The sequence below is a fragment of the Trichomycterus rosablanca genome, chromosome 4 (assembly GCF_030014385.1).
Source record: "Trichomycterus rosablanca isolate fTriRos1 chromosome 4, fTriRos1.hap1, whole genome shotgun sequence".
Lineage (NCBI taxonomy): Eukaryota > Metazoa > Chordata > Actinopteri > Siluriformes > Trichomycteridae > Trichomycterus > Trichomycterus rosablanca.
Window position 1 is genome coordinate 44448201 of NC_085991.1, and position 15665 is coordinate 44463865.

Genomic DNA, 15665 nt, shown 5'->3' on the forward strand with positions numbered 1-15665 from the left:
ACCAATCAGATGGATATAATAATGGGTCAAGGGTTTACAATTACCATGGGGCCTATGATACTCCTTAAGTGGTACAGTACCAAAGTAGCCTGTAAGCATTTGCATTTTAATAATAATATAACTATATTTTGTTGTTGTTTTGCTTACAAGAAAACATGCTGCATTACTAATCTATACTACTACTACTGATAATAATAATAATAGCATGTGCATAAAATCAGCCACACGACAAACACCAGTGTGTTGAACCGCTTGTTTAGAATATTTAACTTATGACTTAGATTCACAGACTGGAGTGAAGTCGGTTCAGCCAAGTCATCTGAGTCTGCAGTGTTTCCAGTGAGTCGGCTCACTCGCCTTGTAGCAGCTCAGATGACTCGTAGGATCTGGGTTAATTGAGATTTCGGACTCGTGATTCCTGATTCAGTACAAAGATTCGAATCATTAACCCGGATGATTCAGGAACCGCCCAGCTGTATTTGAAATACTGAGCTTCAAATGAATCGATTCCGTTTCGAATACGAGTTTCGAGGTTGACATCACTACCAGATTCTGTTTACTGGTTAAACCGGCATATTAATTATAATTTAATTGTAACTAAGTAGTGATTATTCTAATGAGAGGAAGTTTTCTAAAACGCCGACTAACTGCTAGTTACATCCGGAAAGGAGTTTATAGTGTTCAGTAACAGATTCAGACTCGTACAGCGTGTGTTTGTAATGATGTGCAGCTGTTTTATTACTATTACTAAATATTATCATCATTATTATTAAATATGAAATCTTTAAGTGAAGAGCTGCAGAGTTTCTCCACAGCGAGACTAAAGAAACAAACCACAAGAGTAACTACGGCTACCGGGAAGGTCATTATAGAAAAGCGAAATGGAGATGATGGGTTTGTTGGAGAAGTCGGAGATCAGGAGGAGGGGAGCGCCGCCGCCTGTGGTTTTGTTCAAGACTTCAGCTTGGATTTGCAAGTGGGCATCATCACACCCTTTCTTCTCCTCTGTAAGATACCATTCATGATTAGAAATATATTATGTATATTATAACCTGGTGACACATAATAAATTAAATGGCAAAACAGTTTTTTAATGCATTTAATTTTGATTGCGTTATGCCTTCTCTTTACTGGTGCTGACCTCCGCCCCGTAATGGAGAGCGGACTGACACACGCCCCCTCCGACACGTCAGCAGTACCCGACTGGATCTTTTTACCTGCACGAGGGAAGTTCATATGCGGATCAGCCTTGTGCACGGAGAGCCACGCCCTGATCAACATTATTCCTCTACTCTGTGCAGACGCCATCAATCAGCCAGCAGAAGTCGTAAATGCATCAGTTATGAGGTCCCTATCCGGCTCCCTCCCTGGATGAACAATAGCCAAACGTTCATATAGCCGCCCAGCCCAGCCAGATGGCAGAACTGAGATTCGATACGATGTATTCGTACTCTGGCGTGCTAGCGTATTTCACCAAAACAGTTTTTACAGTTTTAAAACACAGATGAACAAAAACATTAGGACACCCTGCCTAAAACACTGTCAAAACAGGTGTCACACTTAGCACTCGCTTTGCAGAGACAGAGACTCCACATAACATATCATGTCTTGTAGTATCAAGTACCAGGACATTACCAGCAGGTTCATCAACTTCTATAGGTTGCAAAGTGGACCCCACAGTGCATCCTGGTGCCATCTCTTACACGGGTAAACGATGCACACTGGTGCCTGTCTGTTCACAGTATATGGCACAAAGCAGGATTTGTCTGTCAGTCAACCAACTTTTGTTCCTTCTATGTCTAGTTCCGATGCCTGCATGCTCATGTAGGTACTTCCTATGGTGGACAGGAGCATTGTCAGCTGTCCTGTGACTACACAGAAAGGTTTCCTGTTCTGTGTTCGCCTCATCACCAGTATTAATATTATTAATAGTGTTAATATATAGCTACAGTAGCCCTTCTGTTAGTACGTAACAGACTTCATAGCCATAGTCCTCTGGCATCAATTAGTCCAGGCCGTCCAACAACCTTTTGTGGCTTGACTCAGTCAAAACATCTTGTTAGAGTAACTATAGGGTTATAAAAGCACTGACAAGCTTCTGATGCTACCAATATTTAGCAAATTGATGTATCATCCCACCCCAATAATAACGTGAAATATACATGTTGTTATTTTGTTTAGTAAAGGATTACCAATACTTTTTTGCAGCCTCTCAAGATGCTGCTAGTGACATCGAGACACTGCAACAATTCAAGGTAAGATTTAATCTTCTATCAGCTGTCATCTTCTGTGATTTACTGAGTTATTAGTGTTCATAGATCCAAAGTTTTGGTAGTCAGTATAATCCCAGTAAAATTTGATGATTTGATGTACCAATTTATAAACAACACAATAAATAACACTGAAAATTCAAGCTAGTAAACAATATTTAATTAATAAAGTAGTGAAATATGAGTGCAGAAGTCTAATACACTAACCCACCATGGCAGAGCTTGAACCTGTTGGAACCTCGGCACTGCTGGTACAAGTAATAGAAAATATCTAACCAACAGTGAGCTGTGGTCAGAATTATGCCTGTATCATACCTTGTCACTTGAAATAAATCTGATTTTATTGCAGGTTACTCATATACTAAATGTGGCTTATGGAGTGGAGAATGCTTTTCCTGAACACTTTACCTATAAAACGGTTCCCATGCTGGACCTGCCAGAGACGAAGCTCACTTCTTACTTCCTACAGTGCTTCGAGTTCATCGATCAAGCCAGAAAACAGGTGTGTCTGAGAGGGGTCACTCAAATGTGGTATGATACTTGAAAATGTAATGTTTTTATTAGATAATTCTGATTCATGGTGGGTCTGTGATGCAGCAGGTAGTGTGGGTGCCAAACAGCACTAGGATTCTGGGTAGTGGTAGTTTAGTGGTTAAGGTACTGACCTACTGATTGGAAGACTTGTAAAACATGAATAAGGTGGATTGACTTAACTGCCTTTAAGTGTGAGTGAGTTAGTAAATTGGATATGTGTAATGCCCTGAGAGACACTATAGAAACACTGAACTGCTGGATGGTGCAGCGGTTTATTATGATATCACACCACTACTGAGATTTGGATCTCAGTGGGTCTGTTGGCCGGCCATCTACAAAGACATGATTGGCTGTGTCTGGGAGAGGTGGTGGCTGAAACTGTGCAATGGCCTAGCACCATTTTCAGGGTATTTCTGCCTTGCACCCAGTGTTTACCCATAAAACCTGCAGTGACCCTAATAGAATAAGGAGGTTGATAAAACTGAAATAATAATAATAATAATAAAACTATAAAAACACAAACTGCTCTTATAATCTTCTCTTCCTTATTCAGGACGATGGTGTTGTGCTGCTGCACTGTAATGCAGGCGTGTCCCGATCAGCCTCTGTCGCTATTGCTTACCTGATGACGAATCTGAAGATGTCATTTGCAGAAGCATATAACCAAGTTAAATCAGCTCGACCTTCAATCCAGCCAAACCCCGGCTTCCTCGCTCAGCTGCAGCAGTATGTACCATGAAACACATTATGGCTGATCAAGCAGGTATTTCGTTGAACTGAACTATACTGGAAAGCAGGGCCGGCGCTAGGGGGTTGCCCCCCCAAATTGTGTCTTTGCCCCCCCAAGCACAATGCAAGCAACGGCTATTTTTAAAATTATCTCTGAACCAATCACAAAAATGCATTTTGTTTTACAGTGTGAAGATATTTCCTTGCTTACTCCTGATTGGCTCTTTGAGTCATATAAAAATCGGCAGACTGCCCCAAACAGTTCAGTTCGGCAGTATACAGGTCCTTCTCAAAAAATTAGCATATTGTGATAAAGTTCATTATTTTCCATAATGTAATGATAAAAATTAAACTTTCATATATTTTATATTCATTGCACACCAACTGAAATATTTCAGGTCTTTTATTGTTTTAATACTGATGATTTTGGCATACAGCTCATGAAAACCCAAAATTCCAATTCTCAAATTCTCAAAAAATTAGCATATTTCATCCGACCAATAAAAGAAAAGTGTTTTTAATACAAAAAAAGTCAACCTTCAAATAATTATGTTCAGTTATGCACTCAATACTTGGTCGGGAATCCTTTTGCAGAAATGACTGCTTCAATGCGGCGTGGCATGGAGGCAATCAGCCTGTGGCACTGCTGAGGTGTTATGGAGGCCCAGGATGCTTCGATAGCGGCCTTAAGCTCATCCAGAGTGTTGGGTCTTGTGTCTCTCAACTTTCTCTTCACAATATCCCACAGATTCTCTATGGGGTTCAGGTCAGGAGAGTTGGCAGGCCAATTGAGCACAGTAATACCATGGTCAGTAAACCATTCACCAGTGGTTTTGGCACTGTGAGCAGGTGCCAGGTCATGCTGAAAAATGAAATCTTCATCTCCATAAAGCTTTTCAGCAGATGGAAGCATGAAGTGCTCCAAAATCTCCTGATAGCTAGCTGCATTGACCCTGCCCTTGATAAAACACAGTGGACCAACACCAGCAGCTGACATGGCACCCCAGACCATCACTGACTGTGGGTACTTGACACTGGACTTCAGGCATTTTGGCATTTCCTTCTCCCCAGTCTTCCTCCAGACTCTGGCACCTTGATTTCCGAAAACAGTACTTTGGACCACTGAGCAACAGTCCAGTGCTGCTTCTCTGTAGCCCAGGTCAGGCGCTTCTGCCGCTGTTTCTGGTTCAAAAGTGGCTTGACCTGGGGAATGCGGCACCTGTAGCCCATTTCCTGCACACGCCTGTGCACGGTGGCTCTGGATGTTTCTACTCCAGACTCAGTCCACTGCTTCCGCAGGTCCCCCAAGGTCTGGAATCGGCCCTTCTCCACAATCTTCCTCAGGGTCCGGTCACCTCTTCTCGTTGTGCAGCGTTTTCTGCCACACTTTTTCCTTCCCACAGACTTCCCACTGAGGTGCCTTGATACAGCACTCTGGGAACAGCCTATTTGTTCAGAAATTTCTTTCTGTGTCTTACCCTCTTGCTTGAGGGTGTCAATGATGGCCTTCTGGACAGCAGTCAGGTCGGCAGTCTTACCCATGATTGCAGTTTTGAGTAATGAACCAGGCTGGGAGTTTTTAAAAGCCTCAGGAATCTTTTGCAGGTGTTTAGAGTTAATTCGTTGATTCAGATGATTAGGTTAATAGCTCGTTTAGAGAACCTTTTCATGATATGCTAATTTTTTGAGATAGGAATTTTGGGTTTTCATGAGCTGTATGCCAAAATCATCAGTATTAAAACAATAAAAGACCTGAAATATTTCAGTTGGTGTGCAATGAATCTAAAATATATGAAAGTTTAATTTTTATCATTACATTATGGAAAATAATGAACTTTATCACAATATGCTAATTTTTTTTAGAAGGACCTGTATGTTCTGTTAGTGTGAGCGAGAGGCAGGTATACTGGTAAACACTCTTCTGAGTTTAAACTGACTTCCACATGGTAATATTTGCTTAACTGTGGTTTTTCGTTGCTTTAATGTTACTTACCTCTTACATAGGTGTTGCTTAAATTATTTTATTAGCCGTTAGCGGTTAGCGGTAATTCTTTGTTCTGAGTTCATTTTAGAATACAGGCTCAGCTAAAGGTTTTAGATAATTGTATCCACAGTGTGCATATAGAGATTTCATTTTTTGTATATAGTTTGTTTGGTTACGTTATTTTTAACTTGGCATTATTTTTACATGACCTTCTCGTTGCAAGGCAGGAGTGTTACTGCAACAATATATAGGTGTATAGTTGTGTTCAATGAAAATATGATTACTGTTGTTCATTTGCACTTATAGTCTTTACATAATTTGTTATACTGTGCATAAATACTGCATTGTACCAGTACGTTTCATAACATCAATAAAAACTTCAATAATTTACCAGATTTTTTACCATTAAAGTGCAGTAGATAGGAAAATTTTCCTTATTTTATGTACTTTCATATTTTTTTCTTTTTCAAAATAGAAATGTGACGAATATCCCCCCCATATAATTTTACAGAATTAGTATTCTTTTGTTTTCTTTATATTTTAATTTCCCAATAATATAAATATTCTCACTCATTCCTATTTCCACGTTTGAATATTCTCAGTCTGTGTGTAGGTACATTTGTCAGCTTTGACTTAAATTTGTATTAAAGCCTTTCAAGAAATAGAGTTGTTCTATTAGTAATGGCAATTTAATTAAGGGGGCGTATTAAAATGAAATACAATTAGATAATCTTTTTTCTCCATTTACATAATCAACATGTATTTTTTAATCATTGGGTTTTAAGTTTAAGTTCGAAAACATGCATTTTTATTTCTTTACCTCATACATCACTTTAAGCCAGTATCAATAGCTTGGCTGTCATCATTCATGCACAAATCAAGCCTTGAATATATTTCTGGCTTCAAAAACATGACTATCAACATGCCCCCTCATTAGGTTTTACTGCCCCCCCAAGCAAAGCAGTCCAGAACCGGGGCTGCTGGAAAATGATTGAACTCGAATCATTGCTCATTTTGGTAGCCAGTAACTCATTGACAAGTCAGCAGGTTCTCCTTCTGAAATTCTATTAATGACTTGACTTTACTGACATGAAAGTTTTATAAACCAAGACTAAGGCATAATAATAATAAATATATAACTTTAATAATGTTAGAAAAAGAGACACGGAATAGACGTAGTCCATGACATCTACTGTACATCTTAAACACTGACCTCATATAAAGAAATCACCATTTTTACAAAGATTTATAACAATAATTACAACATGAGTAAAGATAAAGGACATAATAACACATTCTTTATAGATTAAAATTGTGCATCTACCAGCGGAATGTAAAAACTCTTGACACTATAGAGCAACAATAAAATTAAGTAAATAATCTTTAACACTGTACATTGCACCTTCCAGAGCACACCTATATATCCAACAATACCAACAAGCACTGAACAGGAGAGCTCCTTAATGCTTAATCTGTTCTGTTATGAAAACCAGAATGTTTTACAGTACTGAAATCAGTGTGAATCACTGAAATTCATCCACTCACACCCATAATCAGTTTAGATTCACTTGGTTGATCTGAGGTATGCATCTCAAGTTTATGGTTAAAAGAAGTTGTTGTGCCCTATGCGAGTGACCAAAGTGGACACCAGTCTCTCCAGCTGCAATGCCCTCTGTTTTCCCGTCTCTAGAACCTCTTCATGATTAGCCTTCTCTTCACTGTCGTAGTCCATCACTGCACGGTTGGTTATCAGAGACAGGCCAAAGACACGCATGCCACAGTGACGAGCCACGATCACCTCATGAACCGTGCTCATGCCTGACAGTCAGAGAGAGACAGCCATGCAAACATTGTGAATGACTCTGGAACACTCCCAGCACATTACACATTTATTTTTAGACACAGGGAAGGTAAAAGATAAAGGAAAGTGGCCTCATCTCATATGCAATGTTTTAGTAAGCTGATTTAGGTCTTTCAGGTTTTACACTCAACTTTATTGATTTTAATAGATTGAGACACACACAAAAGTGAGAAAAGCTTTTGATTGCCTAACTATCTACAGCAGGGGTCAGCAACCTGTAGCACATGGACCATGTTTGTCTGGCATGCTGATTTGTAAGAGCAAATACAGTACATGGGGTTTTAAACTCTTGGCTGTGCCTTATTGGTTGGATTCTTACTTACGGAAAGCAGTCAAGTTAGGGTGGGGTAATTTACGCTAGTGGCTAATCAAGGTGTGAGTTTCAAGTTTGTACGAACTTAGTATGTTATGGCAGGTTAATCATTTTAAGAGTGGACAGATTTAAACAATCAAGCAAGTTAAAATGTATAAGTGACGGATGATTGTTCTTTAAAATTTAAGCCACAGTAAAAGTTATGTAAAGCTTGCAAGTTACAAGATAGCTCAGTGTATTGCTAAACATGGATCACCCTTCACTGACAGAGACTACACTATATGGCCAAAAGTATTTGGACATCTGACCTTGAGCTTATTGGACATCCAATTTCAAAAGCAAATGGTATTAGTGACCTCTATGTGCTCTTTTCAGCTATAACAACACCCACACTTCAAACAATACTTTGAAGTATGTATGTGGGAATTTGTGCCCATTCAGGGAACAGATGAGGGTCAAACTTCACTAGAGGTTTTTTTTTTAAGCCGAGCTTTTCTTCATGTCTGTATAGAGCTTGCTTTGTGCACAGGGGCACAGTCATGCTGGAATAGAAAAGGGCTTTCCCTAAACTGTTGCTGCAAAGTTGGAAGCATATTATTTTCCTTATTTAATTAATTTAGCAATATTTAAAACACATGATTTCAATAATTAGAAAAGCCGTCCCAATAGTTTTACCCATAGAATGTACATTATAACAGTTTGTGTTATAAGACTGATGTATTGGATGGCACATTGTAAAAAAATGGTTGCCAACCATGATCTACAGGATCGAGATTCTTACCAACAGCATCAGCTCCTAGTTTGTGCAGCATGCGACACTCTGCAATGGTCTCGAACGAAGGTCCTCCGACCACACAGTACACCCCCTCTTTAAGAAAGTCCCCGTAACCCAGCTCCGTGCCTACATCCATGGCCAGTTGCTGAAGCTCTCGATCGTATGCATCAGACATGCAGGGAAACCGCACACCAAACCTGCAAAAGATCCACAGCACATTAAATAATACACAAGTAAATACAAATAAAATGTATTCATAATCTAGTGTGAAATAGAAAGAAATAGAGCTCATCAGATACTTAATATCCTACAAGTGCAGAACACACACCTTTCATCGTTAGGTCCTGTCAAGGGATTGTTGCCAGCAAATCCAGGCATGTTTATATGGTCTTTCATGATCATGATGTCTCCCACCTTGAAGTCCTGATTGAGGCCTCCAGCAGCGTTTGTAAGGATCACCGTCTCCACGCCCATTAGCTTAAATATCCGCATAGGCAGAGTAATCTAGGCCAGGATCGTAAGGTTTATTTTAATAACAGTATTACAGGCCAATGGGTAAACTTAACAGTTTATGGTTTATTATAGCACTGTATGCTGACTGGGTTTTCAGCTTATATAAAGTTTGTACCTTTTGAATAGGATATCCTTCATACAGATGGAACCGGCCCTGCATGCAGACACATGGTCTCCCTTTCAGGGTCCCAAACACAAGACGCCCAGCATGACCATGCACTGGTTAGGATGATAAGAGAAACCATCAAGATGAAACCATCGCCATAAATAAATGATACACAATGGTACACAATAAGATATTATTTGTAAAGTAAGGTTATCCAGAGCTAAAACACATAGTAAAATCTAAATGTTCTTTCCTTTAATGCGGTACTCTTGCTTTTACAAAAAAATATGCTTAAGGCGCTTGGGTGGCACTTAGCACGTTGTTGAAGGGATTACTCATAACTGCTGCAATTATGACCTCTGCTGGCTGGTCTGTGGTGCATGCACAGAGATGGGGGATACCGGAGATCAGTGCATGACTCTGACTCTTGGCTACAGCACACGTGTCAGAGGCAGTGTGTTTTAGTTATGGATTGGAGGTCTGCAGCAGTAGCGATAAAATACAACCAGGTAACTGGATATGACTAGATTGGGAATAATAATCTGCTTGGACATGTCCCAACACATGCACCCTACACATACCATAATCCAAACAGAGCATAAGTGTGTACACACGAACACACTGACCTGTGCTTTGGGGGAAATTGGGGATGTCTCTGTAGTTAAAGACCACTTGATCTTTCAGCAACTCAGCCAGTCCACCCAGACCAGAGCCGCACACAAGGCCTACCAGGGGACGTAATGCAGTCTGGGCCATCAGCCAGTCAGCCGTAGCCCTGCACTCCTCATAGCTGTACCTAAACACATGCACATACAAACAGCTGTTAAATGTCGTTAATCCAGAGTTTACATGTGACTCAAAGTCTGTAACTCCCACATGTAATGAAAATGACCCGACATCCACGTGTGTATAAACAACAGGGCCTTTCTTTGCCTTTCTCATACACAGAGTTTGGTGTGTCACTTGATCTCTTACATAACACAAGTCACGACTAAATAATCCCCTTCTGAACCCCTAGGGAGGCAGAAAGGTCAAATTGACACCTGACCAGACACACTGCACTACCCATGCACCCTGCATGCAAATATGAAGAAAAGCCACCTTCTTTTTTACATGAATCGAACATTATGCCATCTAAAATTGAAAGCAAAATTATTTCACATGCAGCCACATGCAGCCATTTGGTTATCTGGTCTCTCAGCTATTATGGGAAAGTATCTTGTCATATCCCCTGTGGCCTTAATGTAGATGGGATATATATGATGGTACAAGATTACTCTGTGTGGTCATCATACAGTATCTAATTTTAAAACATCCTCTGACATCTTCAGCATTTATTATCAAACAAAGCTAAATGCTTGAACACGGGCGCGCTCACGCTCACCAAGGCGCACGCACACGCGCAACGAGGCGCACGCGTTTCCAGAAGCATCTCAAGTAAAAAACACAGACTTTTACTGCAATGTAAGTAAATATATGAATAGGTAAATAAAAAAATGAACAATCATATATTAAGTAAGCTTGCAACCTGGAGAAAAAACTACTAAAAAGCAACTAGTGTCTTACCCGGTGTTGCCCTCAGGATACATGACTGCGTCCTTTAAAAAGTTAATTCTTTAAGAAAAATATAACGCGTTTGTAAACTAACCCTAGTTTAAGAAAATAAACAAAGCAACAGTTTAAATAGAAGTGTGAAATAAAACAAAAATGTGCTGAAACGCGACCTTGTATCAGTACACCTAGATAAGATAAGATTAGATTTCTTTTCGACCTGCTGAGCCTCGGTATATTTATAGAAGTGCTGTGCCGTCGCCCCGCCCACAATCTCACGCGGACACGCGCAGATCGACACACCTTCTGACGTCAGTCTAATTTACAGGCACGTGTTAGTCATTGTATCGATTCACTGTTGCGCTTTCTATGTTTTTTATTTATATTTCTAAAGCGTATTGATTATGGTAGACGTACAAGCTAGAGAGAAGGATCACTGCAGTTCAATAAAACTGTTTATCTAATGTATCACCTGATCATTGGGATTAAAAGTACAGTGGGTTTAGGATCCTGACATTTACCACACGTGGATTCACTTTGGAATGGCTATAACAACAATTCACCTCATCAATCTACACTTAATCACCCATAATGCTTAAGTTATTTTAAAGCAGGGGTGCCCAAACTTTCGTGGCTTGAGATCTACTATTTCAGTCGACAGGTCATCGCAATCTACTTTTTGAAAAAGTTGGCCTCATCATTTTTCAAAAAAGCTTTGTACCTTTTTTTAAATGTGCTACAGTTGCCTATATTGATATTCAGCATTACAGAGCAAGTGACTACGGAGCCCCTAAGGTGACCCCCCCCCCCCCCCCCCCCCAAAAAAAAAATTGTGGCCACGCCTTATTAACTCGTGGGGACGAGATAATTAAGTCATGGCCACCATATTAATAAGGCATGTGAACGAGATAGTTAAGTCGTGGCCACCACTTAATAAGGCATGTGAACGAGATAGTTAAGTCGTGGCCACCACTTAATAAGGCATGTGAACGAGATAGTTAAGTCATGGCCACCACTTAATAAGGCATGTGAACGAGTTAGTTAAGTCGTGGCCACCACTTAATAAGGCATGTGAACGAGATAGTTAAGTCGTGGCCACCACTTAATAAGGCATGTGAACGAGTTAGTTAAGTCGTGGCCACCACTTAATAAGGCATGTGAACGAGATAGTTAAGTCGTGGCCACCACTTAATAAGGCATGTGAACGAGATAGTTAAGTCGTGGCCACCACTTAGTAAGGCATGTGAACGAGATAGTTAAGTCGTGGCCACCACTTAGTAAGGTGTGGTAACAAGATCCTTTTATTTTCACAGCTTACACAAATCATACAGAATCGGATATATAATAATAATAATAATAATACATTTTATTTATATAGCGCTTTTCAAGATACTCAAAGACGCTTTACATAAGACAAATAATCAAAACAAATACGTACATACACCATACAAATCATAGTACAAAATCAAAATAGTACATCAACATCAAGAATAATTAAGATAAAAACAAAGAGAGCAGCATAAGACAGTTCATTAAAAATTAGCTAAATTATGAGAGAGAACAACAAATATAGAACAATTTCTTAAAATTAGACAGAAACAGGACAGATTTACATGCAATCAGGAAACTGAAAACTTTACAAGTTTTAGGATCTAGGACTTCACATTTCTGTCGTGATCTAAGTATAAAAACTATTAAAAAGAATAGCAAAAATAAAAGCATTTATTTCGTGTTGTTACAAGTTAAATGCCATATTGAATAGATGAGTTTTGAGAAGTGACTTGAATTTGGACAGGTCAGGACAATCTCGTAGGTGTTTGGGGAGAGCATTCCATAAAGATGGAGCAGCTATGGAAAAGGCCCTGTCACCCCAGGTCCGGTGCTTGGTCCTAGAGGGTATGGACAGTAGGTTAGCCTCAGAAGAGCGAAGGCTACGGGAGGGAATGTGCTGATGGAGCAGGTCGGTGAGGTAGGATGGGGCCTGATAATGGAGAGCTTTGTGAGTGAATAGAAGAATTTTGAATTGAATGCGTTGAGCAACGGGAAGCCAATGAAGTTTTTGTAGAACAGGTGTAATATGATCACGGGAGCGAGTATGAGTAAGGAGGCGAGCAGCTGAATTCTGGATATACTGAAGTTTTTTTAGGATTTTGTTAGATGTACCATAAAGGATGCTATTGCAATAATCAATTCTGGATGTAATAAAAGCATGAATCAAGGTTTCGGCGGCAGAAAAAGAGAGTGATGGACGTAGACGTGCTATGTTTTTTAGATGAAAGAAAGCAGTTTTGGTGATGTGATTTACATGGCGGTCAAAAGAGAGGTTGCTATCAAAAATTACACCAAGATTTCGGATGTTAGAAGACGGAGACAAAGTGTCATTATCAATGGTAATTTGAAAATTTTTTGTGGTTTTTGCCAGGGTTGTAGGACCTACAATGATCATATCTGATTTTTCACAGTTTAATTTGAGGAAATTAGCTTTCATCCACAATTTCATTTCAGTGATGCAATTTGTCAGAGTGGAGTGAAGTTCAGTATTAATGGATTTGGAGGAGATGTAAAGCTGAATATCATCAGCATAGCAGTGGAAATGTAAACCATGCCGACGTATGATGTCACCAAGGGGGAGCATATAAAGAATAAACAAAAGGGGACCTAACACTGAGCCTTGGGGAACGCCTTGGGACAGTGGAGCAATGGCAGAACTACAATTGTTGATATTAACAAACTGTTGTCTGTTTACGAGATATGACCTTAACCACAAAAGGGCAGTACCAGTGATGTTGACAGAGGATTCAAGGCGGGACAGAAGAATGGAGTGATTAATGGTGTCAAAAGCTGCAGTAAGATCAAGGAGGACGAGAATATTAATTTGTCCAGAGTCTGAGGAAAGAAGAAGGTCATTTGTGACTTTGAGGAGGGCTGACTCAGTGCTGTGCTGGGGGCGGAAACCAGACTGAAATGATTCAAATAGATTATTGGAATTTAGGTGATCTTTGAGCTGTGAGGCAACAACACGTTCCAGTATTTTCGACAGAAATGGAAGATTGGAAATGGGCCGAAAGTTACTCATAATGTTAGAGTCAAGTCCAGGTTTTTTAAGTATGGGAGTAACAGCAGCCAATTTGAGTGATTGAGGGACTGAGCCAGAACTAAGAGAGGAATTGATTATCTCTGTGATAAGTGATGAGATAACTGGAAAACAACCCTTAACAAGTTTTGATGGAGCAGGATCCAAAACACAAGTGGAGCTTCGCATCCCTGTTAAGATCTCAGATAGGTCCAAAAGAGACACAGGTGAGAACTGAGACAGAGGCTGGGTAATAAATTGAGATGAGATAGGCGGAGAAACAGAGATGACAGGGGAAACTGTCAGAAAATTGTGGATATTCTCAACTTTTGTTTGAAAAAATGAGAGGTAAGAGTTACACTTGTCAACTGTAAAGGAATTGGTAGTATTGTCAACTGGTTTGAGAAGTTTATTTATTGTGGAAAAGAGAGTCTTAGGATTTGTTGATCCAGCATGTATGAGTTCGGAATAGTAAGTGGATCGGGCTGCCGTAAGAGCGTCTTTGTAATGTTGAAGATAATCAGAATAAATCTGATAATGTACTGTTAGACCGGTTTTCTTATAAAGTCTTTCAAGCTGGCGTTTACGGGATTTCATTTGGTGAAGCTCAATTGTGTACCATGGTGCGGAATGACTAAATGAAACAAATTTGGTTCTCAAAGGAGCCAGCTCATCAAGACATGAGGCGAGTATGTCATTATAGTAATCGACAAGGTCAGATGAAGTACTAGACAGTACAGGACAGACAGACATCTTTTTAACAAGAGAATCTGAGAAAGCAGAGGGAGAGATATATTGAAGATTCCTGAAGGATATTTTACGTTTAGCTCTAGTGATGGGCCTAGTGACCTCAATGTCCATGATGATTGTCAAATGATCAGAGACAGTAAGGTCATGGCTGGACGGCTGATGAACTAGGACACCAGTAGAGCAGACAAGGTCAAGAGTATGACCTTTTTTATGAGTTGGAAAATGTATATGTTGTGTGAAATTAAAACACTGTAACAATTCCAAAAATTCCCTGGCAAATTTACAGTTGTTGTCATCAATATGGATGTTAAAATCACCCATAAGCAGTACAGAGGATGAGAGGGCACTAAGCTGGGTTAAAAAATCTGAAAAATCAGAGAGAAAGGAAGCGTTTGGCTTTGGCGGACGATAAACTACAGCAGTGACCAGAGGAGTAGGCCCTGACAACTTGAAAGCCAGGTGTTCAAAAGAAAGAGCAGCAGGAAAAGACAAAGTGGTTATTTTAATATCATCCCTATAGACTGCAGCAACACCACCACCTCGCCCTTCCATACGAGGTTCATCAATATACGAGTATCCCATTGGCGTGGTCTGATTTAACGTAAAATAATCCAAGGGTTTATGCCAAGTTTCAGTGAGACAGAAAAAGTCTAGTTCACTGTCAGATATAAATTCACTGAGTACAGTACTTTTTGTGTTGAGTGAACGAACATTAAGCAATGCCATTTTCAAGTGGTATTGTTGTGTAGTTGGCTGTGAGGAACGAGGAAGAGAACGGAGATTTGCTAAGTCCACTCCGCGTTTCCCATCCCACTCCGTGGACAGCGTTGTCATGGAGACTACACCGCTACTGGTGTGCAAGGCAGCAGCGCTCTGATGACGTGTTTGCGGAGCGACAGTGCGCACGGCTGACCAGAAGGATGGAATAGCGTTACCGTTTCGAAGATAAACAAGCTTTCTCCGGGAGCCCCTGTGAATATAACGAGGCCGGCGAAGGAGTCCAAGCTGTTTGATGACTGAAATACACGATGGAGTAGTGCAGTTGTTGAACTTCCTCAGCTGGTCAACGGAATAGTTCAACATCGTGCCGATCCCAGGAAAACTCATCCACCGTTCACCACCGGCCGCAGACGCGATGTACAGTAGAAAGAACAAAAAGTATCAAAAGCACAAATAAAAGTATCAAAAGTAACATAAAAGAAATAG

The 15665-nt window shown here is 40.1% G+C and overlaps 2 protein-coding genes across 2 annotated transcripts; one reads left to right on the forward strand and one right to left on the reverse strand.

Annotated features, from left to right (window-relative positions):
- Window positions 1-775: 775 nt before the first annotated feature.
- Window positions 776-3728, forward strand: dusp19b (dual specificity phosphatase 19b). Its single transcript, XM_062994386.1, has 4 exons — window positions 776-1007; window positions 2209-2255; window positions 2620-2772; window positions 3358-3728. Exons 1-4 carry the CDS (start codon window positions 776-778, stop codon window positions 3541-3543), a joined length of 618 nt encoding a protein of 205 aa, XP_062850456.1. The 3' UTR covers window positions 3544-3728.
- A 2911-nt stretch (window positions 3729-6639) lies between these two features.
- On the reverse strand, window positions 6640-10828 carry pnp5a (purine nucleoside phosphorylase 5a). The gene is made up of 6 exons (XM_062994385.1): window positions 10652-10828; window positions 9712-9881; window positions 9095-9198; window positions 8795-8970; window positions 8473-8663; window positions 6640-7335 (listed from the first exon to the last, which is right to left on the reverse strand). The coding sequence occupies exons 1-6, from the start codon at window positions 10672-10674 to the stop codon at window positions 7121-7123; spliced, it is 879 nt and encodes a 292-aa protein (XP_062850455.1). The 5' UTR covers window positions 10675-10828; the 3' UTR covers window positions 6640-7120.
- Between the last annotated feature and the right edge of the window lie 4837 nt (window positions 10829-15665).